This window comes from Balaenoptera musculus, chromosome 1 (assembly GCF_009873245.2).
Source record: "Balaenoptera musculus isolate JJ_BM4_2016_0621 chromosome 1, mBalMus1.pri.v3, whole genome shotgun sequence".
In the NCBI taxonomy this organism is placed as follows: Eukaryota; Metazoa; Chordata; class Mammalia; order Artiodactyla; family Balaenopteridae; genus Balaenoptera; species Balaenoptera musculus.
In genome coordinates, this window is record NC_045785.1 from 22,343,572 (window position 1) to 22,367,899 (window position 24,328).

The window sequence follows — 24,328 nt, forward strand, 5'->3', positions numbered from 1 at the left end:
CGCCCGCAGGGATCCGGCAAGACCCCGAGCGGCACGTGGGCGGGGCCCTGGGCGCCGAGTTGCGGAGCGTGCGCAGAAGGCGTCGGAGGCGCATGCTCCTTGGAGGTTCCGGCTCGGCGGTCCGGCGTCCGCGCCAGCCTCGGTGGCCAGCAAAGTCCAGGCTGGGCCTTGGGCATGGCGGCCAGCCTGTGGATGGGCGACGTGAGTGAGGGCGGCCGTCCGGGTCTGCGGAGCAGGAATCTTAGTGTCACGAGGGAGAAAGGGACTGAGGAGGAGGGTCCTCGGATCCCAAAAGGGTGGAAGTGAATGGGCAGGGGAGTTCTCTTAGGTGACTCCGAAGCGGGTCCCAGCATCTAGGTGAAGGGGCTGATTCGGAGGGGGAGGGGTCCTGGGTTCACGCCAGGGAAAGAGGGGGGGTCTTTGGGCGGATAGAATGAGAGGAATCCCAAGGATTGAAGAGCGCCCGTGGTTGTAGGACTGGAGGGATGGGGTTCCTAAATCCAAAGGGGAGACTTCCTCAAAGGAGTAAATTTGAAGGGAAGGAAGGCAGGGGACTGGGAACGCAGGCTTCAGACCACTCCGCAGACGAAAGCCTCTTCACCCCACCCCACTCCCGCCCGCAGCGAGCAGCCAACCCCGGGCTGAGGGGGAGGGGCTCCGGATGCGGGAATGAGGAGCCTGGATGCTGGCCTGAGCCGCTCTGCTCTTGTGTTTACGCAGCTGGAACCCTACATGGATGAGAACTTCATCTCCAGAGCCTTTGCCACCATGGGGGAGACCGTGATGAGCGTCAAAATTATCCGAAACCGCCTCACTGGGTATGTTCTCTCCTTCCGTCTGAGCCTCAGGTCTCCTCAGTAGATCGTGCTGCAAGTGTCATTCAGGAGAAGGTAAACATCGCAGAGAGTCGGGGCTTCTCACGCCTAATAATGTTATTGTAATGGTATAAGCATTTGGGGGCTTGTTAAGAGGACGTATAGCGTATTGCTGACTCGAGCCAGACTGGTTTTGAAAGCTGTCTGCTGTGTGACCTTGATCAAGTTATTTAACCTCTTCCTCTTCTTCACCTTGCCTATAAAAATGGAGATAATAAAAGTATCTACCTCATAGAGTTCTGGTGAGGATTAAGTGCTATTAATTCACATTCAACGTTTAGAACAGTGTCTGGCATATGGTATATGCTTGGTAAATATAAACAGATTATGATCTGCTAGGTAATAAGCACTTTAAAAATCACAAAAACCTCTGAGCTAAGTACTGTTATTAGAGAAGCTTAACAACTGTCTTAAAGTTACACAGCTTTTAAATGAGAAGCCAGGACTGTAATTCAGCTCTGTTCTCAAAGCTCATGAGTGCCCTTAACTCTTATGTGAATAAGACACTACCTATGTGCTGCTGTTCTAGATTCCCTGGGTACATGGCTGAAACAAGCCAGACGTAGTCCCTCCTCTCGTGGAGTTTACTACATGCTAATGGGGGAATGAGGTAATAAATAAGTATACAAAACGAAATGCAGAAAATACTTTCAGATAGAAGTGCTCTATTGCCTCCAGTTTCTTCTTTCTTTCTTAGGAGCTTAGGTTTCCTTAGGGTTCTAGTTAGAAATAACAGGATTCCTTTATCAATTTGACAGTGTTTATTGAGCGTCTACTCTGTGCCAAGTACTAAAGCAGCTTGCTAAAATGTCGAATAGTTGAAAAATACAGGTGAGAGATACGAAGTGTGGCCAGGTCTTTGGCTGTTTGGTGAACAGGTACTTTGTGTATTCAGAACCCCGGTACCCAGGGACGGATTTTCTGACTGGTAGAGCATGCTGGCCTAAATGTTTTTCTTCTTGTTCCTGTAGACAGAAAACCCCGATAATCAGCTACTGGCATGAAAATACATTCTGTAATACTTTCTTCTTTTTAAAACAGTGATATAGGTTCTCACATTTTAATCTTTATTAAGAATTGGAATTATCCTTTCATACCATTGATTACTAAACTCTAGCTGATTTTTTATGGTGGCATTTACAGACACATTACATGTGCATTCTGTCTCATATGACAAAGACTTTGAAGCGGCGTATAAGAATGCTGTAAAATAAATAAACGTAAATTAAAAACCAGGAACTGAGAAAATACGGGAAAAAGATAAGACCCAAGAAAAAATAATATGCAGCAGAGCATAGTGCTTAAGAATATAGTGATTGGGGACTTCCCTGGTGGCGCAGTGGATAGGAATCCGCCTGCCAATGCAGGGGACATGGGTTGGATCCCTGGTCTGGGAAGATCCCACATGCCGCGGAGCAACTAAACCTGTGCGCCACAACTACTGAGCCCACATGCCTAGAGCCCGTGTTCCGCAACAAGACAAGCCCCCTCTCGACGCAACTAGAGAAAGCCAGTGTGCAACAACGAAGACCCAACACAGCCAAGAATAAATAAAATAAAAGCTTAAAAAAAAAAAGAAAAAAAAAAGAAAGGATATAGTGATTGGTTGCACAACAATGTGAATGTACTTAATACCACAGAACTGTATACTTAAAAATGGTTAAAATGGTACATTTTATGTTTTGTATACCCAACGACAATTTTTAAAATTCAACAAAGAAAAAAAGAGAATGCAGTCACATGTGGAGCAGCCACATCTCTCATCACTGGTGGGACTATAAAATGGTATGACCCCTGGGGACAAGTGTCTGGCAGTTTTCTTTTTTCTTTTTCTTTCTCTTTTTTTTTTTTTCGGCCATGCTGCACGGCTTGCAGGATCTTAGTTCCCCAACCGGGGATTGAACCCAGGCCTTGGCAGTGAAAACATCGAGTCCTAACCACTGGACCACCAGGGAATTCCCTGGCAGTTTCTTAAATACACCTACCACCATATGGCACAACAAGTCTAGTCCTAGGTATTTTATATATATATATATTTAAAATATCTATTTATTTATTTGGCTGCGCTGGGTCTTAGTTGCCGTGTGTGAGATCTTCATCGTGGCATGCGGGCTCTTTTTTTTTTTTCTTTCATTTCCCTGACCAGGGATTGAACCTGGGTCCCCTGCATTGGGAGTGGGGAATCTTAACCACTGGCCCACCGGGGAAGTCCCTAGTCCTAGGTATTTACCCAAGAGAAATGAAAACATGCGTCTACCAGAAAAAGGACTTGAAAAAGGATGTGCATAGCACATTGGACAATGGCCCCAAACTGCAGTCCAGGTATCCATGAATAGGTAAGTAGGTAAATAAATACTGGTATATTCATACAATAAAATACCACTTAGCAATAAAAAGGGACAGACTGCTAATATAGTGACAACATGAATGAATCTTAAAAACATTATGCTAAATTAAAGAAGCCTTACTGCATTTACATAAAGTTCTAAAATACACAAAATTAATCTGGTGGAAATAACTCAGCATCTTGAAGAATTTGTGCATTTCACTGCATGTAAATTTAACCTTAAGAGGAAAAAACTAAACAATCATTGAACTCTAGTTAATAATAAGCATGTTAAAGTAATTGAGGGAAGTATACTAATATCTGCAACTTACTTTGAAATGTGTCAGAAAATAAGGATGGTAAATGGGTAGGGGCATGGATGGATGGACAGTTATGTGATAAAGTAAGTATAATAAAATGTTAATTGTAGGTGGTGGGTATATATATAGGGTGTTTGCTATGCAATTCTTTCCATTTTTATATTTGGAATTCTTCAAAATAAAATGTTCTGAAAAGAATGTAGTCAGACTATCCTGAACTCAAATCCAGCCTTTGGCACATACCAGCTGTGTGGTTTAAGGCATATTGTATAATCCTAAATCTCAGTCTCCACATCTAAATAGGAGCAATGGTTTCATTCCCTCACAGAGTTATGTGAGGATTAGATGAGATGGTGCATGTGAAGTGGCTAGCACAGTGCTTGGACCATAGTGAGTGCTCAGTAATGCTCAGCTCTTACTGGTGGTGGTCTTTACATCTGTGAGCCTTAAGATTCTAGCACACACAAGACAGAAGGCACAGAGTTGGCCCACCATTCTTCTAAGCGTCAACATTTATGGAGCTTATAGACTGTGTTCTGAGATCCTTGGGCTCAGGTATTGCCCTTTCCCATACCTTTTGGCTTGGTGTCCATAAGGTTATTTGAACTGAATATCATAGTTCCAGAAAAGTCTGGTTTATTTCACTGGTGATAGCTTTAAGGAGGCAGTTGAGGAAAATTAACTGTTTTCAGTATAAATCTCTTAGGAGGAAGGGATGTCAGAGGATCTAGCCACATCCTCCTACTTATGTCTCTTAGTGATGCTTTAAAAAATAGAACACCAGGAATCTCACAGACATCCCCCAATTAGGTAAGGTCCATGGATTTACTTTGTCCAAATAGATTTTAAGTTTCTAAAGAATAGGAACCATGTTCTTCAACTCTGTATCAGCCTGGCCAGTGGTAGGTGATCCAAAAAACCTTTTAAATTATGAAAAATTTAAAACAAATGTAGAAAGAAGAGTACAATGAACTCTCATACAGCCACCCCCTAATTTCTTTTTTTTTTTTTTTTGTTAATTTATTTATTTACTTTATTTTTGGCTGCCTTGGGTCTTCCTTGCTGCACGCTGGCTTTCTCTAGTTGCGGCGAGTGGGGGCTAATCTTCGTTGTGGTGCGCGGGCTTCTCATTGCGGTGGCTTCTCTTGTTGCGGAGCTCGGGCTCTAGGCGCGCAGGCTTCAGTAGCTGTGGCATGTGGGCTCCATAGTTGTGGTTCATGCGCTCTAGTCGTTGTGGCGCATGGGCTTAGTTGCTCCGCGGCATGTGGGATCTTCCCAGACCAGGGCTCGAACCCATGTCCCGTGCATTGGCAGGCAGGTTCTTAACCACTGTGCAGGGAAGTCCCTCAACACCTAATTTCAAATATGTTGCCATATTTTTCTTACCTACCTCTCTATAAAGATAGATTTAGATAGGTAGATATTTTTTTTTGCTGAACCATATGAAAGTAAATTACAAGCATTATGACATATCACTGCTAAGTTTTTTTTTTTTTTTTTTTAACCATCAAAACAAGTACTGGCCTTTATTGAGGTGTCAGGGTGCAGTAACACCATGAAGGAGCAGAGCCTGAGGCCTTGAAGAACACAGAGGCAGCATTTAAGGGTCTCAGACAAGCCTGGGTCTCCCGGCGAGGAGAAAGGCAGCCTGTGATCGGGTGCTCACAAGGGCTTCAGGAAGTTCCTATATTTGTCCAGGAAAGAGGCAGACAGTATCCAGCTGTTGCCGAAGTTCCTGCACAGCCTCGTGCTGCTCTTGCTGCTCCCCCACCATCTGCTGCCTGTAATAGTTGATGTAGAAGTTCGCCCAGTCATTCACCACAGTCACCATGGCTTCTTCAGGGACAGCAGGATCAGAGAAGACCTGCTGATTTAGCAGAATGTTAAATTCCTTTATTCCTGTAGCAATGAGATCCTTATTGGTTTGAAGAAGGGCCATCTGCCTACTATGTGTTGGGTACCGGGGATAGAATAGGAGTAAAATATAGGCCCTGGCCTCACAGCAAAGAAGCCACCCGAGGCCCAGAAAGGGACACTGAGTTGCCCAAAGCCACACAGCTGAAAATTCTGTGGTGGTACCGGGTCTCAACACGATTCCCTAGGGACGCCCTCTTCCCTTCTCCCCATAACTGTAAGTCGTGGGTCACAGCAAAGCAGGTATTTTCAGGGCTTGGCGGGCCAGAGGGCTCCCGCGGCCCCAGACAAGATGCTGAAAGAACCAGGACCGGGGACCAGCCCCGAGGGGTCGAGGGGGGTCGAGGCGGGGCCGGGAGGTCGGAAAGGAACCATCTGGTTCCTGGGCTGGCTGGAGGAGTACCCGGAGGCAGGAGCTGCTGCTAAATATTTGAATATACATTGCCAATAACTGGACATTCTGTTACATATCAACAATGCTCATATCACACTAACAAAATTAATGATTCCCTAATACCACATAATGGCCAGTCTACATTTAAATTTTTATGATTGTCCCCAGAATACCTTTATAGCTCTTTTTTTGTTTTTTAATGAATTAGAATCCAGTCAGAGATCAGATCCTGTATTGCATTTAGTTCTTTTGTCTCTTTTTAATGTAGAAAAGCCCACTTCTTTCTTTTCTCAGAACATTGACTTTTTAAAGACATAAGATTGCCTTACATAAGGTTCTACTACATTCTGGATTCTGGTCCTGCATTCTGGATTTGTTTGTTTCCTTGTGGTGGTGTTTTACTGGTTCTGTTCCTAATATTTCCTATAAACTGGACGTTAGATCTAAAGGTTTGATTGGATTGTGTAGTAAACATTAATAGTATGGGCTCTGATTAGAAAAGGATTTTTTCCTCCCTTCAGGCCCAGACTCAGTCTCTCATCTGGGTATCACATCTTTAACCATTCCCTTTTTCTGTTTTCTTTCCAGAATCCCAGCTGGCTACTGCTTTGTAGAATTCGCAGATTTGGCCACAGCTGAGAAGTGTTTGCATAAAATCAACGGGAAACCCCTTCCAGGAGCCACACCTGTAAGGACACTGAGATAATGATGATGTTGCCATTTTTATTGTTATTGATAACTCATTTATTGAATCCCAACTGTATATTTTATTTAATCCTGTAACAACCCTAAACAGTAGGCATTGTTATCTTTGACAGACCAGGAAACTGAATCACAGGGAAATGGAATAACTTGCCCAAGGCAACACAGGTAGTAAGTGGCAGAGCCAGGATGCAAACTGAAGATTGGTTGCCTCTAAAATCCATTCCCTTTCCACTCTGCACCGCTGCCTCCATAACGGAAGACTTGAAACTCTAGACCTCTTGCTTGAGAAAATAGAACAGGCTGGCAGCAGTGAGGACACGTTTCAAGAGAGTTACATTCTGCTCTTCCCACAGTTACTTAGCTTACAGCTGCACCACGCTGGCACACCTGGGCTCATAGAACCATGGAGCTGGCAGTGCCCTTAGTGGTCATCCATGCAACCCCCTCCTTTTATACAGGAGAAAAAGCTGAGGCTTAGAGAGGGGGAGATATTTTGGCCAAGGTAATTTATTTCAGTTTTTTTCAAATATTGTTTGACTCTTGAAACACCTTTCTCTGTTTTAGTTTGTTTGTTTTTAAATTTCCAGGCAAAACGTTTTAAACTGAACTATGCCACTTATGGGAAACAGCCAGATAACAGGTAAGTACAGAGTAGCCACAAGGCAGCTTCAAGTCCCAGGAAATATCTGGATAGAGACAAGATGTGTCACTGTGCCGGTCACTCCCACAGAGGAGGATGGGGAGCCGAGTTTGGCCCCGCTTTGCCTCCCTCCTAAGGTCGACCCCCCCCATCCCTATTGGTGGACGCTTCCAGTTTGCTTCCTGTCAAGGCCCATGTCTTCTCTATATTTGGTCCCTCCCCTAGTCCCATGACTGCCCACAGTATTGACATTTTATTCAGTAAGAATCGACCTGTTGTAGCAACATAAATTGATTGAGCATTCCAAATTGCTGTCTGAAAGCTTTAAAACGATGTATCAAAAGCTTTAGATAGAGTTGTACCCTTTGAACCTGTAATTCTGCTTTTCAGAGTTTATTCATTGATGTGTGTAAAGGTTAGCCTTGAAAGTGTTCATTGATAGCATATGATATCACAGTGGAATCTAAAAAAAGGATACAAATGAACTTATTTACAAAACAGAAGTAGAGCCATAGACTTAGAAAGCTAACTTATGGTTCCCAGGGGATAAGGGGAGGGAGGGATAAATTGGGAGATTGGGATTGACATATACACACTACTATTTATAGATAGATAACTAATAAAAACCTACTGTATAGCATAGGGAACTCAATACTCTGTAATGGCCTATATAGGGAAAGAACCTAAAAAAAGCGTGGATATATGTATATGTATAACTGATTCACTTCGCTGTACACCAGAAACTAGCACAACATTGTAAATCAACTATACTCCATTAAAAATTTTAAAAGAAAGTATTCATTGAAATGTTACATATAATGGGCAAAATTGGGAGAAAACCCAAGTAATCTAATAATAGGGAAGGGGTTTAAATTACAATATGTTCATTATTTGGAATGCTGTGTATCTATTAATGTGTCATGTTATAGCAGAATACTCATATGTTAAGATGTTGGTGAGATGCTAAAAGTGAAAAAAATGCTAGAAACAAAACGAGTCGTATCCAATTTTTGTAAATTCAAAAGAAGAAGCCAAAGAAAAAAGACAAAAGTATATATCAAAGTGTTCTTAGTGATTACCTTTGAGTGGTTGGGTTATTGGTAATTTTATTTTTCTTTTTCCTTTTGTGTATTCTGACTTTAACTTGAAATAAAATAATAATGAGTTTGCTTTTTTTTTTCGTAAAGAATTGTTCTAGAACAGGGGTTGGCAAACTGTGGCCTAATTTTGTTATCACCTGCAAGCTAAAGATGGTTTTTACTTTTTTTTTTTTTGGCTGTGCCGTGCGGCTTGTGGGATCCTAGTTCCCCAACCAGGGATTGAACCTGGGCCCTCGGCAGTGAGAGTGTGGAGTCCTAACCACTGGACCGCCAGGGAACTCCCTTTACAGATTTACTTACGTATGCATGCATGCCATGCCATGCCATGCCACGTGGCATGCGGGATCTTAGTTCCCTGACCAGGGATCGAACCCATGCCCCTCTGTGGTGGAAGCGTGGAGTCTTAAGCACTGGACCACCAGGGAAGTCCCCCCTTTACATTTTTAAAGCGTTGTGAAACAGACAAAGAAAGAGCAATAGAGACCAGAGGTGTCCCCAAAGAGCCTAAAATATTTACTATATGGCCTTCATACAAAAAGTTTGCTGACCCCTGTCCTAAAAGTTCAGGGATTTCATGTTAGCACATCTTTAGGAGAGAAGGTTCAGTTCTCATTTTCCCTCTGCCTATCACCATTTGAATTGAAAATACGCGGTGAATACAGAATCTCTAGTTTTATCTTTTGAGCACCTCTGACGTGTGCCCCCGTCTGCACTCATGTAATGCTTGAAGCCAGACAGGCGTTATACAGTGGGTGAGCGACTTGGGGCAGGCGACTCCTTCCGTAACTCTTCTGCCAGGACTGCCAAATGAAACAGATTAGGACCTGGTCAAGGACCCATCAGATGTGTTGTTTCCTAAGGCGGCCCAGAAAAGATTTACCTAGAATGGGCCAAGAGAGCTCATCAGAACAAAAGTTTTGGTCTTTGTCTCTGAATTTTGTTCTCTCTTCTCAGCCCCGAGTACTCCCTCTTTGTGGGGGACCTGACCCCAGATGTGGATGATGGCATGCTGTATGAATTCTTCGTCAAAGTCTACCCCTCCTGTCGGGGAGGCAAGGTGGTTTTGGACCAGACAGGAGTGTCTAAGTAAGGCCTTCGTTTTATTGATGCCTACCCTGTTGGTTGCAGCATTTATCTCATAGATGGAGGTGTGGTCACGAGGCCATGTTGCATTGTGGTTAAGAGCACAGGCTCTGGAGCTAAACTGCCTGGTGTGAATCCCAGCCTCAGTACTGCCCAGGGATTATGCAGCAGACAAGTTACTGAACCTCTGACCCTGTTTCCTCATCTGTGAAATGGGACTGATTAATAGTTTCTGCATCTCTCATGGGGTGGTTTAAGGATTGAATGATGTAATATAAATGAATCAATAGGAAATGCTTTATAGGTGTTTCTTCTTTTATTTATTATTGTTACTTTAAAAGTGGAAAGACCTCAGGAAAGGTTTATATGTATATATATTCTTTTTCATATTCTTTTCCATTACGGTTTATTACAAGATATTTATATAGTTTCCTGTGCTGTACAGTAGGACCTTGTTTATCTATTTTATATATAGTAGTTTGTATCTGCTAATCTCAAACTCCCAATTTTTCCCTCCCCCACCCCCTTTCACCTTTGGTAACCATAAGTTTGTTTTCTGTGTTTGTGAGTCTGTTTCTGTTTTGTAAATAAGCTCATCTGTATCATATTTTAGATTCCACATATAAGTGAGATCATACTATATTTGTCAGGAAAAGTTCTTTCTTGATCTGAGTAGTAGTTATGAGCTTGGGCTTTGAATTTGAATCCTGCTTCTACTATGACTTTGGGAAAGCTATTAGACCTCTCGGAACTTTGGTTCTGTCTTCAGTAGGATGTGGATACTCCCTTCATCAAGTTGTTGGACAGTTTAATGAGATAACCCTGGGAAAATGCTCAGCACAATGCCTGGGAAATAATAAATGGTCATTAAATGTTAGTTATCATTCATTTACCCCCCAAGTGGAATATGAGTTCAGGAGAGCAGGAACCTCGTCTGCTTGTGACTGCTGAGTCCCAGTGCCTCGTGTAATACCTAGCATACTTGGTAAATATTTGCTGAATGACCTTCTATGACTGTTACTACTGCTGCTACTACCATAATGATAATAATAATACTTTCAAGTAGATTGGGAGGTAAGCTACTATTTGGGAAGAAGCCCTATCAGGACAGTATGGAAGAGACTGATGAACTGAAAGTGGGAATTCTGCAGATCTTGGGATCCTCCAGTGCTTGAATCTCGCGTGGCTCTGTGGCACCCCTCTGCTCATGGGGCTCTCAGCCCTGCACATGTGGTTTGATGGATTCTCTCCCTTCTCAGCCCCTTTTTCATTCTTAGGCTTTACCTCCATCACATTTGTGATCTAAATAGTGTGTGTTTTTCTTCTGCAGGGGCTATGGTTTTGTGAAATTCACAGATGAGCTGGAACAGAAGCGAGCCCTGACAGAGTGCCAGGGAGCAGTTGGACTGGGGTCTAAACCAGTGCGTCTGAGTGTGGCAATCCCTAAAGCGTGAGTCCCGCGCTGGTGTGGGGGCCAGGGAGGGCTTCTGGACTGACCCCCACCCACACACGCCTCGTCTGTTGTTGATAATCAGGGCGTCCACGTGCTGAATGGGAGGCTGCCAGGAGATTCAGTTCAGGCCACAATTAATGAGTGCCTGATATTTGCCAGGCTGGGTGCTAGAGATGAGCTAGCATAACCCTGCCCCTCCAGAAGCTCATAGCTGGGGAGAGAGCTATGACTGGGGGAGGCAGATGCATTCAGACGTCGCTGGTAGCGATGCTGGAAGAGCAGTTTGGGTCTGCAAACTTAATGTCCCTGCTCTTTGCCCAGTATTGCTGCTGTTAAAAATTTATCCATACAGGGGCTTCCCTGGTGGCGCAGTGGTTGAGAATCTGCCTGCCAATGCAGGGGACATGGGTTCGAGCCCTGGTCTGGGAAGATACCACATGCCGCGGAGCAACTAGGCCCATGAGCCACAACTACTGAGCCTGCGCGTCTGGAGCCTGTGCTCCGCAACAAGAGAGGCCGTGATAGTGAGAGGCCTGCGCACAGCGATGAAGAGTGGCCCCCGCTTGCCGGAACTAGAGAAAGCCCTCGCACAGAAACGAAGACCCAACACAGCCATAAATAAATAAATTAATTAATTAATTAAAAAAAAATTTATCCATACAGTTTATAAGAATTGAGCAGAAAGAAGAAAGTTACACTTTTTAGCCAACTTTAGCCTTTTTTATATCAATGAAACCTACAGACCTCTTATGAGTGTCCCTTGCTATGGGAGTGGCTAAGAATTCATGATATAGGGAATTCCCACAAGCTGCGTGGTGCAGCCAAAAAAAAAAAAAAATTAATGATACAAACACAAGAGAATATGTACATCACTATTATACCTGTCACTCTGCAGAAAACCCTTCTTTCCTTACAACTCCAAGCAGGTTTTTTACTCCAATGTAAGACAGTTTTTCTCTGCATAGAATCTTCCATCCTTTGGCTCAAGCAATGGTTCTCAACTAAGGGTCATTGGAACACCTGAAGACAAATTTGGTTATCACAACTGGGAGAGAGGTGCTGCTGGCATCTAATGAGTACAGGCCAGGGATGCTACTAAACATCCTACAGTGCACAGGACAGCCCCTGTGACAAAGAACAATCTGCCCCCGCCATCCAAATGTCAATTTTGCCAAAGCTGAGAAACTCCGTGTTAAAAGTAGAAAAGTGGCTGCACTCTTAGGGCAGAACTTCCAAATGGCCATGTTTTTTAAAGCAGCAAAAGATTTGGAGGCTCTTTGCGGTTTAACAGTGTTTAATACATGGAAGATCAGCTTGAGTGAGTCCCATCCTCCAAATATTATTTGTTTTGAGCCATATTTTTTAAAATATTTATTTATTTATTTATTGACTGCATCAGGTCTTAGTTGCAGCACACGGGATCTCTAGTTGTGGCATGCAGGCTCAGTAGTTGCGGCATGTGAGCTCTGTATTTGTGGCACACAGGCTCAGTAGTTGCGGTGTGCGGGCTTAGTTGCCCTGCGGCATGTGGGATCCTAGTGCCCCAACCAGGAATCGAACTGGCCTCCCCTGCATTGCAAGACCAGTTCTTAACCAGTGGACCACCAGGGAAGTCCCTGAGCTCTATTGTATATATAAAAACATTAAAGAAAATATTTAAAAGAAAGGAATGTTCTCATTACTCTAAAATTACTGCTTATAATTTCTGGGTTCCTTTCCAGGCTTCTCCATTAGCTTCTGTGATGTATAAATATAGATACAGATGTAGATATAAATACACACACACTACATATATTTGGGTCAATTTACATGTGGTAGATTCATTTCTTTATTCATTTTTTTAAAAATATTTTATTTATTTATTTATTCATTCATTTGGCTGCATCTAATCTTAGTTGCGGCACATGGGCTCTTCATTGCGGCACGCAGGCTTCACTCTAGTTGTGGCCCATGGGCTCCCGAGCATGCGGGCTCAGTAGTTGCAGCACACAGGCTCTAGAGCGCAAGGGCTTAGTTGCCTTGTGGCATGTGGGATCTTAGTTCCCCGACCAGGGATCAAATCCACGTCCCCTGCATTGGATGGTGGATTCTTAACCACTGGACCACCAGGGAAGTCTCTCTTTATTCATTTTTAAATTACAATAACAATGCTCACTCTTTTTCTTCCCCAGTTTACTCATTATACACACTTTGCCATTGAGTTGCACAGTCGTCGTCATTGTACTATTTTTAATAGCTGCAAGATATTGTTTTGATTGTATATTCTGTCTAGCAGTTCCTCTGATGTTTACTATTTTGGTTGTTTCTGCTGTGTCACCATTTATTCAGTCAGCCATAACGAGTCCCTACAACTGCAGCCCCGCCCTAGACTTTGAAGTTGTAGCTATAAACAAGAGAAAGTCCCTTCTGCAGGGAGGTTATGTTCTGTTACATCTGTTTCTTCACTGAACATTGTCAGTATTTGATGCCTGCCTGTGGGGAGGGGCCCTCAAGCACTGGGAATTGAAGGTGATAAGAGTTCCCTTTGAGAGTTAGCCTGTAAGAGCTGAGTGTGGAGAAACAGAAGAGAAGTATGCAGACCCAGGCCAGAGAGACTGTACCTCCAGTGACCTGAACATGTCAGAAGGGAGGTGGACTCCTTGGACACATGGCCAGGGTGGGGGGTGGCACGGAGGCAAACGTTAGCAGTTTCCAGCCTGGCAGTGGGCAGGGAGAGGGAATCTGTGCCGTCGAACTTCATCGAGCCACCCCATCAGGAGGTGATGCTAAGGCGGTCACGTGGTCTAACTGAGCTGAGTCCTTCTCACCAAGCAGACATTAAACTCACAAGGAACTTGGGAAGAGCTCATCACACGTGGTTTTTTAAGTTTTTGAAAGCAGTGGATCCTTTGCAGGTTTGACATTCTGTCTTTGGTTAGCAGTGGCTGGGATAGCCGTGGAATCAGAGAAGAAAGCTTTCTGCTGACCCTGGGCCTCAGCCCTGATTGGTGAATGCAGGAAGTGGGGGACGGGCAAGGGGTCTTGAGTCTCTCAGGGCAGGAGCTGTATGTAGTGGTGTGGTGGTAGGAGTGTGAGCCTTGGAGTTAAATTTGGCTTCATTTCTCTGTGTAGTCTTGGGTAAATCACTTAACTTTTCAGAGGCTCAGTGTTCTCATCTGTAAAATGGGAATAATAAATAATAGCTCTATCACAGAGCTTTGCAGGACTTAAAATAGGAGACTATGTATGAAAAATAATGGGCACAGGGACGTCCCTGGTGGTCCAATGGTAAAGAATCCCCCTTACAATGCAGGGGACACAGGTTCGATCCCTGGTCAGGGAACTAAGATCCCACATGCCGCGGGGCAACTAAGCCCGTGCGCCACAACTACTGAGCTCACGTGCAGCAACTAGAGCCCGCGTGCAACAAACTACGGAGTCCACGCGCTCTGCAACCCGCGCACCACAACTTCAGAGCCCACGTGCCCTAGAACCTGTGTGCCACAACTAGAGAAGAGAAAACCCACACACCACAACTAGAGAGAAGCCCACGCACCACAACAAAGAGCCCGCGTGCCGCAACGGAAGATCCTGCACGCCTCAACGAAGATCCCGTGTGCCGCAACTAAGACCCAACGCAGCCAAAAATAAATTAATAAATAAATCTTTAAAAAAAAATAATGGGCACGAATCTCAAGTACCTACTCGATAAATGGTAGCTTTGACTACAGTTCCAGGCTACTTAAACGCTTCTCTTGTGTTTTTGTGGAGAAAAGGTGATAAGATATTTTGTAATTTAAAATGCTTCTTGGAGCATTATAAATCCAGATCCTCCAGGCCATGTTCACCTGAGCCTTTGTGGCTGGCAGAAAAACAGCCCTCCAAGATCTTGAGAAGGGGAAAAGTCAGTACTAACAAGGTTTGACAAGAGAGACAAACCTAACCATTGAAAACTGCCATTTTTTTTTGTTTGTTTTTGGCCGTGCTGCATAGCCCACGGGATTCCAGTTCCCCGACCAGGGATCGAACCCAGGCCCTTGGCAGTGAAAGTGTGCAGTCCCAACCACTCGACCACCAGGGAAATCCCGAAAGTTCCTATCTTTAAAGCTGGGCTCTGGGACCAGACTGCCTGGGTTTGAATCTATTATTCGCTGTGTGACTTTGGACAAATGATGTAACCTCTCTGTACCTCAGTTTTCTCATCTGTAAAATAGGAATAATGGTATATTTAACTGCATAGCACTATTGTGGGGATTAAATGAGTTAATCTGCGTAGAACACTCAGAACAGTCCCTGGTCACATAGTGTTATGGAAATGTTTGCTTATTTGTTTATTTCTTTCTTCATTTAAGGAGCCGTGTGAAGCCAGTGGAATATAGTCAAATGTACAGTTACAGCTACAACCAGTATTACCAGCAGTACCAGAACTACTATGCCCAGTGGGGCTATGACCAGAACACAGGCAGCTACAGCTACAGTTATCCCCAGTATGGCTATACCCAGAGCACCATGCAGGTACCCGTGATTTGGCCGGTCTGGCCCTCTTGGGTTACATCATCCTGTAGAGACCTGGGTGATTCTCCAAGATGGGATGGGTAAGGACGGGAGCTTGGGCTTCAGAAAAAAACAGAAGGAAAGATGAAGCAGCTTAGTTCCTCTTATTAAAAATAAACCGTCCTAGTCATGGGCCAGGATTTCACCATGCTTCTCACCCACCTCTCTGGTCTCTTGGCAGACATATGAAGAAGTCGGAGATGATGCATTGGAAGGTAAGAAAGGAGTCCCTTCACTCAGTGGGTAAGATGTGAGTATTACCCGAGGGGGTAGTGCAGATCTCAAAGCACCCTGGGGAGCAACTGACGGGGGTGGGGGAGCCCTGACAGGATATAGGTCTGTAGCAAAGACACCATTGCCTTATATTTGTTTCACAGTTTGTAAAATTCATTTTTTTCATTTCATGTTTTAATTTTTTCCCATATATCTTTAAATTACATGTTTTTCTCACTTTCAAGTAATAGTTATTGAAAGTTTGAAAAATACAGTAAAGTGTTATGAAGAAACTGAAAATCACCCCCAATTTTGCTACATAGTAATAGCCATTATTACTTTTTTTAATTAAAAGTTTATTATGATTTTTACTGAATTTAAAGAAGAAAAAAGAAAGGAAATCGAGAGGAATTGCTAATCTTCAGACAAATGTTTTTTTCAAATGAGATATTCGTACTTCTTAAAGGAGTCTCTAAGGTTTGAAAAATTATAAAAAACAAGATTTTTTTTCAACATGTTTCTGAACAGATGTTAGGTTTAAGGTTTAAAGAAGTAAAATAACAGTTGTCATAAAATCAGACATTGATTTCTAAGTAAATAAAACTTTATGTAAGATAGATTTTAAACTTTGAGTCTTTTTCTGTTTTAAGAATTATTCTTTAAGAGAAGGTCAGGGGCTTCCCTGGTGGCGCAATGGTTAAGAATCCGCCTGCCAGTGCAGGGGACACAGGTTCGAGCCCTAGTCCAGGAAGATCCCACATGCCACGGAGTAACTAAGCCCGTGCGCCACAACTACTGAGCCTGAGCTCTAGAGCCCGTGAGCCACAACTACTGAAGTCTGCGCGTCACAACTACAGAAGCCTGTGTGCCTAGAGCCCGTGCTCCGCAGCAAGAGAAGCCACTGCAGTGAGAAGCCCGTGCACTGCAAAGAGTAGCCCCCGCTCGCCACAACTAGAGAAGGCCCGTGCACAGCAACAAAGACCCAACACAGCCAAAAATAATAAATAAATGAAATAAATAAATTTATAAAAAAAAAAAGAGAGAAGGTCATAGGGAAAGTGATCTGTAAGCAAAATATCCTTTAAAGGAAACATCTGCAGGCAAAAAACAAACTTGTCTACTTCGTAGCATTTTTTTTTTCAAATTTAATTTTTATTTTCAAATTGGGAGGTAAGCTTATTTAAATATTAATGGGAAAATTGCTAAGAGGAACAAGAGCGCAATTATATATTTAGAGGGATTCATACAAATGATTAAACTGTTGACCAGCAGAAGAAACATCTATTGGATAAAGCAAATCTGTTAGTGGGAGGGGCAGCTATTATCATATTAATATCTATTGGGAGAAATGCCATATAATTCATTAAAATGTTTTTAAAAACTATACCTATAGGAATATTGTATATACTTCATAGCATTTTAAAGCACTTTCACTTATGTGTTGTCCTCTAATTCTGGCAGCAGTGACCCTAGGGGTGGACTGGGCAGGACATTGAGCTCCAGTTGACGGATGGGGAGCTGGCGATCCTTGCTGTCTTCTCAGGGTCACACAGTGAGTTAGAAGCAAGGTTGAACCTGGGGTCCCTGTCTTTCTATCCTCAGTCTCTCACCGTTTCCTGCAGGAAGCACTGCATTGCCTCCTTTTTAAAGAAATTATCCTGATTGTAATATTTGTGTATAACTCCTTAGAATTTTTCTATTTCTTTCTCATCCATTAATAGTATAATAATAGCCAACATATTTTGTGCCAGGCACTGCTGCCTGTCAACTCTTTGATGAGTAGGTACTGTTATAAACCCCATTCTACAGAAAAGAAAACTGAAGCTTAGATAGTTAATAATAGCTAACAGGTTGTACTATATGCAGGGCATTGTTCTAAGCACTTTACATGTATTAACTCATTTGACCTTCACTAGGGCTTTGAGGTAAGTACCACAGTTATCTTGATTTTACAGAAGAGAAAACAGGTGGAGAAGTTAAATTACTTGTTCAAGGTCAGCATAGTTGCAACATGGTAGCAAGAGGTGTTACTGTCTTGGAACCCCTGCAGTCTTGCCCCAGACTTCATGCTCTTTACCACAGAGTTGTAATGCCTCCCTTTTTTTTTTTCTTGGCCACCTCGCATGGCTTGTGGGATCTTACTTCCCCCACCAGGTGTTGAACCCGTACCTTTGGCAGTGAAAGCGTGGAGTCCTAACCACTGGACCACTAGGGAATTCCCTAACACCTCCCATTTCAACCTAATAGCCACACAGTGATGGGGCACCGCAGGGATTGTCATCCTTCGTCTATCCCTTGGCTCAACAGGCCATCCTCCAGGCCCAGTCTTCAGAGTGAGGAAGGGTGCTTTATTGTACATGTGTCCATAGAGTTCAGCACACCCAAATGCCTGCCCTTGGGGATTCTCTGGTGGTCCAGTGGTTAGGACTCGGGGCTTTCACTGCCATGGCCTGGGTTCTGTCCCTGGTCAGGGAACTAAGACCCAGCAAGCCATGTGGCACAGCCAAAACAACCCCAAACAAACAGACAAATGAAAAACAACAAGAAAACAAATGCCTGCCCTTGATGGAGCCCTTTGCTGGTCCGTTCCCATATGCTGATACCTCCACTGGAGCTGCTGTGCGTGCTCAAAGCTTCAACTCATGATTTAGATTAAAATTACAAGAGAAATATCCCTCTGGTGGAACGGGCACAGTACTTATGTGAAAAGATTCACCACTGACTTGTTGATTCAGCACTCACTGGTTGATTCTTAAGAGTAGCTGAGAAAACTGGAAACAATTTACAAAAGAAGGGACTTCCCTGGTGGCACAGTGGTTAAGAATCCGCCTGCCAATGCAGGGGACACGGGTTCAAGCCCTGGTCCGGGAAGATCCCACATGCCACGGAGCAGCTAAGCCTGTGCGCCACAACTACTGAAGCCCGCATGCCTGGAGCATGTGCTGTGCAACAAGAGAAGCCACTGCAATGAGAAGCCTGCGCACCGCAACGAAGAGTAGTCCACGCTCGCCTCAACTAGAGAAAGTCTGCTCGCAGCAATGAAGACCCAATGCAGCCAAAAATAAATAAATATATAAAAAAGCGGAAAAAATATACAAAAGAAGCACAAATGGCCTATAAACCACAAGAAAAAAGAATCTAAACATACATTATTTGTGTCAGTCAAGGTTCTCCAGAGAAACAGAGCCAATAGGATATACGTATTTATAATCTGAAAGGTGGGCCAGCAAGCTGGAAACTCAGACAGAATTTCTGTATTACTGCCTAGAGGTAGAATTCCTTCTTTGGGAAACCTTGAGTTTAAGGCCTTAAGGCCTTTAATTGATTGGCTAAGGCCCACCCATGTTATTGAGAGTAATCTTTACTCAAAGTCAGTTGATTTGTTGATGTTAATCACATCTACAAAATATCTTCATCTAGACTGGGCACCAGTAACCTAAGCAAGTTGACACATAAAATGTAACCATCACACTGCTAATACTAGTAATCAAATACAAATTAAAATATACTATGTTTCTGTAAAGAATTCTTACAATGTTCATATCCATTGAATCAATTTTACCTGAAAGATTTTATCCCAAAATGATATCAGTACAGATAAATATCTAATAATAGGGGATTTGTTAAACAAATACAGTAAGGTTTTTGTTTGTTTTAATAAATTTATTTATTTTTGGCTGCATTGGGTCTTAGTTGCTGCGCGTGGGCCTTCTCTAGTTGCAGAGAGAGGGGACTACTCTTGGTTGCGGTGTGTGGGCTTCTCATTGCAGTGGCTTCTTGTTACAGAGCACGGGCTGTAGGTGCACGGGCTTCAGTAGTTGTGGCACGCGGGCTCTAGAGCACAGGCTCAGTAGTTGTGGCACACAGGCTTAGTTGCTCCGCGGCATGTGGGATCTTCCTGGACCAGGGCTCGAAGCCGTGTCCCCTGCGTTGGCAGGCGGATTCTTAACCACTGCACCAACAGGGAAGTCCGGTAAGGTTTTTCTTAAGATTTTTTGTTTGTTTTATTAAATTATGTCTTTCTCTAAGAATATTGACATAGGAAAATGTTCTCAATGGAAAAAGTCCTGAAATAGGATATACAGGAAGATCCCAGTTAGGGTTTTTTGTTTTTTATTTTGGGGGATATAATTCACATAACATAAAATTCACCCTTTTAAAGTGTACAATTCAGTAGTTTTTAGAATAGTCAAAAATCTTGGAGCCATTACCACTAATTCCAGAAGAAACCCTGTGAAACCACTAGCAGTCACTCTCCAGTATCCTGTCCCTGGCAACCACTCATCTACTTTGGATTTACCAATCATGGACATTTTAAATAAATGGAATCATGTATGATGTGTGGTCCTTTGTGAATGGCTTCTTTCACTTAACTTCTTTCACTTAGTGTTTTCAAGATTCATCTATGTTGTAGCATGTCATTCATTTCTTTTTATGGTTGAATAATATTCCATTGTATGGATATCCATTTTGTTGATGGACATTTGGATTGTTTCCACTTTTGGTATTATGAATAATGCTGCTATGAACATGCGTGTATAAGTTTTTGTGTGGATATAGAAAAGTCTTCAGTACTCTTGGGTATATACCTAGGAGTGCATTGCTGGATCATGTAGTAAACTCTTTTTAACCATTTGAGAAATGGCCAAACTTTTCCAAAAGGGCTTGGAGCCTTTCCATTCCCAGTAGCATATGAGGATTCCGGTTTCTCCACATCCTCACCAACAGTCATTATTTTTCATTTTAGCTCTCTTAGTGGCTTTGAAGTGGTATCTCATTGTGGTTAGATTTGCACTTCTCTGACGGCTAATGATGTTGAGCGTACTTTTGTGTGTTTGTCGGCCATGTGTATATCTTTTTTTGAGAAATGTCTATTCAAGTCTTTTGCCCATTTTTAAATTGGGTTGTCTTTTTGTTGAGTTGTAAAAATTCTTTCTATTTTATTCTAGTAGCCTTTATCTTTGAAGATTGTTTAGGCTATTTTGGGTGCCTTGCATTTCCATACAAATTTTATGATCAGCTTGTCAATTTCTGCAAAAAAAAAAAGGCAGTTGCGATTTTGATAGGGATTGCATTGAATCTATAGATCACTTTGGGGAGTATTGCCATCTTAACAGTACAGATCTTCCTCGACTTAAGTTAACATTAAGTCAAAAATGCATTTAATACACCTAACCTACCGAACGTCATAGTTTAGCCTAGCTTAAACAGGCTCAGAACACTTAACATTAACCTACAGTTGGGCAAAATCATCTAACACAAACCCTATTTTATGATAAACTGTTGATTTTCTCAATTTATTGAATACTGTAATCCTAGTGAAAAACAGAACAGTTTCAGTGTATTACTTGTTTACCCTCATGATCATGTTGCTGCCCAGCGTCACAAGAATATTGTACTACATATCGCTAGCCCGGGAAAAGATCAAAATTCAGTTTCTACTGAATGTGTGTCACTTTTTTACCATCGTAAAGTTGAAAAATCGTGAGTTAAACCATCATTAAGTCGAGGGCCATCTGTATTTGTCTTCCAGTCGAAGTACGTGGGATTTCTTTATTAAGGTCTTTAATTTCTCCAGTTAATTTTAAAATGTTTTAATGAATGGGTGTGTACATTTTATTTTTAAAATTAATTTATTTATGGCCACACCCTAGGCATGCGGAACTTCCCCAACCAGGGATCGAACTCATGCCCCCTGCTTTGGAAGCACGGAGTCTTAACCACCAGGGAAGGCCTGGGTGTGTGCATTTTAAACCAACAATACTAAAAGGAAAATATAAAATGTTATCAGTCATAGTAACTGAGGATTCTTTTAAACTTTTTGAATTGTGAAATATAAGTACATGAAAAGTAGATAAAACATGTATAGTTTGATACGTAATGATGAAATGCCCATGAAACCTTCATTCAGGTCAAGTGGAAACATTGCCAACATTCCCCCAGTCACAACCCCCAACCCCGCTAAGGAAAACTACTTAATGTATTGGCTTTTGTAGGGACAAAACTTCTTCTCTTTATAGTTTTATCACATAGATATGCATCCCTAAACAGCAGGGTTTGGTTTTGCCTGTTTTTGAACTTCAGTGCTGTTGTACTGTATGTACTGTCTTGCTTCTTTCATTCAATAGTCAGCATTTTATTTGTGAGACTCATCCAAGTTGGATGCAGCTGAGGTTCATTTTCAATGCTAGGTAATATTCCCTCCTAAGAATAGTTTACTTGTTAGGGGTTTTAAAAAAAGAGAAAACTATTATGTATTTTGTCATGATTTCTGGTGAACGAATACCACTATTGCAATCAAGAAAGACAAGTTTAGGGCTTCCCTGGTGGCGCAGTGGTTGAGAATCTGCCTGCCAATGCAGGGGACACGGGTTCGAGCCCTGGTCTGGGAGGATCCCACATGCCACGGAGCAGCTGGGCCCGTGAGCCACAACTACTGAGCCTGAGCGTCTGGAGCCTCTGCTCCGCAACAAGAGAGGCCGCGATAGTGACAGGCCCGCGCACCGCGATGAAGAGTGGCCCCCACTCGCCGCAACTGGAGAAAGCCCTCACACAGAAACGAAGACCCAACACAGCCAAAAATAAACATAATAAATAAATAATAAATAAAAATTTAAAAAAAAAAAAAAAAGAAAAGTTTAAAAATACAGGACTTGGTGTTTCAGCTCCTGTATTTGACCATAGCTCTTTCATTAGACAGTCATTGTTCTTGATTATTTTGTTGATCAGATTTTCCAAACCCAAATTGAAAAACAGGACCACACCAGAAAATCCGGGGCATGTGACAGCTAGAGATATGTGTAGTGTTTAATAAATGTGGAGTAACAGCCGCCATTATTTGAGTTCTAATTACATGTGTTACATTCTCCAAGTACAGTTGACCCTTGATCAGCTCACAGTTAGGGGCGCCTACCAACGTCACAGTCAAAAATCCACATGTAACCTAGTCAGCCCTCCCTATCCTGTTACTCCACATCTTCAGATTCAACCAACTGTGGATTGTGTAGTACTGTAGCATTTACTCTTGAAAAAATCCACATACAAGTGGACCCACGTGGTTCACACTCATGCTATTCAAGTGTGAACTGTACATTACCATTTTCATCCTCACAGAAACCCTGCAAGGCAGTGCTGTCAGCCCACGTGAGGAAGGAGGGTACTGAGTCTCTTGTGGCTGCTGAGTGCTTCTCCCCTCTGTGCCCCCTGAACCCATCCTTGCTTCTCTTCCAGACCCCATGCCACAGCTGGATGTGACTGAGGCCAACAAGGAGTTCATGGAGCAGAGCGAGGAGCTGTATGACGCGCTGATGGACTGTCACTGGCAGCCCCTGGACACGGTGTCTTCCGAGATCCCTGCCGTGATGTAGCCAGGATGAGGCACAAGCCACAGTGGACTCCGGGAGGGAGCCAAGAGACTCCTTTTTTAAAAAAAGATTACTTCGAGAACTTTTACCTTTTTTGAAATGTTTGGTAAGATTTTAGTCATCAACTGTTTCCCGAAATTATGACTATTTCCTGGGATACTGCTGCCTTCATTTGAGCCATTTGAGTTTGAAAATGAAGGGACCAGTTGTTAGAAGAGGGTTGAATGAGGTTCCAATTTTCTTTGAACAATAATCATTTATCCAGGTAGGGTTGTCTACACTCCAGGAGATAAGGATTAACCACCAAAGTTAACAGTTACTAAACCAACTTCTTAGCTGACAGGCACATTAATCCTTAAGGTTCTCTTGAGGTCAGAGTGCATGGATTGCCTGCTGGAATGGTGCCAAATGGTGGGCAATTATTTGCTTTCAGGTATTCCCTTCCCCCAACAAACCTGCTTCCAGTCTGGTGGCTAGGTAGAGTTCATTATTCAGACTGGGAGGAAGTGGCCCATTGAGAGAGGTGTTGGGGCCAGCTTAATCTAGACCAAAAGGCCTGGATTGTTTTAGGTACAAGCCTGTGCCATCTATGTGCCAAGCCCACCTGTTAGTAGGTATTAATCCATTTATATATAGGAACCGGTAATTCAGAAAGATAACCTGACCATGAGGTCAGCCATCACCAAACCAGATCTTGGTGCCAGCCTTACACATCTCTGTACTTATTTTCCAAATAAATTAGGAGATCCCATTTAACTTACCACAAGGACCCTCCTGAAAAGCCTTACCTATAGCTTTGTGCTAGGAAACTGGGGGTGTGTGTGGAGTATACTGCCTTCAAAGATCATTAAGTACCAGTCCTGCGCTCAGCCTGAATTCTCACTCAGCAAGAGTAATATAATTGCAATTATAGAACTGGTCGTTTTGTTCCTTTCTGAGATCAACCTTTTCTTCAGAAATTAGACTATAATTCATTCTGGGTCTTACGGGAGTATTTAAATAGGGAATAACCAACAATTTGAGGGACATCAAGAAAATTGACACAAACATACATCCAGGAATCTTTTTTTTAAAGATTTATTGATTGATTGCTATGTTGGGTCTTCAGTTTCTGTGCTAGGGCTTTCTCTAGTGGCGGCAAGCGGGGGCCACTCTTCATCGCGGTGCACAGGCCTCTCACTATCGCGGCCTCTCTTGCTGCGGAGCACAGGCTCCAGACGCGCAGGCTCAGTAGTTGGGGCCCACGGGCCCAGCCGTTCCGCGGCATGTGGGATCCTCCCAGACCAGGGCTCGAACCCGTGTCCCCTGCATTAGCAGGCAGATTCTCAACCACTGCGCCACCAGGGAAGCCCTAGGAATCTTTTATTGGTCACTTGTATGCCAGGTACCAGCATCAGAAAAAAAGGTG

General features: G+C 43.0%; 2 protein-coding genes across 2 annotated transcripts; one reads left to right on the top strand and one right to left on the bottom strand.

The window, feature by feature from the left end:
- The first annotated feature begins 65 nt into the window (after window positions 1-65).
- On the top strand, window positions 66-24,308 carry LOC118899301 (tRNA selenocysteine 1 associated protein 1). The gene is made up of 9 exons (XM_036860802.1): window positions 66-201; window positions 721-818; window positions 6,418-6,517; window positions 7,122-7,174; window positions 9,229-9,360; window positions 10,688-10,807; window positions 15,142-15,304; window positions 15,525-15,558; window positions 22,787-24,308. The coding sequence occupies exons 1-9, from the start codon at window positions 175-177 to the stop codon at window positions 22,921-22,923; spliced, it is 864 nt and encodes a 287-aa protein (XP_036716697.1). The 5' UTR covers window positions 66-174; the 3' UTR covers window positions 22,924-24,308.
- On the bottom strand, window positions 5,025-5,460 carry LOC118899317 (alpha-hemoglobin-stabilizing protein-like). The gene has a single exon (XM_036860861.1). It carries the CDS (start codon window positions 5,458-5,460, stop codon window positions 5,206-5,208), a length of 255 nt encoding a protein of 84 aa, XP_036716756.1. The 3' UTR covers window positions 5,025-5,205.
- Window positions 24,309-24,328: the final 20 nt, after the last annotated feature.

Coding starts and splice junctions, on each gene's coding strand:
- LOC118899301 (XM_036860802.1), top strand. CDS start 175: ATGGCGGCCAGCCTGTGGATGGGCGAC. Junction 10,808..15,141: donor AGTGTGGCAATCCCTAAAGC/GTGAGTCCCGCG, acceptor TCTTCATTTAAG/GAGCCGTGTGAAGCCAGTGG. Junction 15,305..15,524: donor ATACCCAGAGCACCATGCAG/GTACCCGTGATT, acceptor GTCTCTTGGCAG/ACATATGAAGAAGTCGGAGA.
- LOC118899317 (XM_036860861.1), bottom strand. CDS start 5,460: ATGGCCCTTCTTCAAACCAATAAGGATCTCATTGCTACAGGAATAAAG.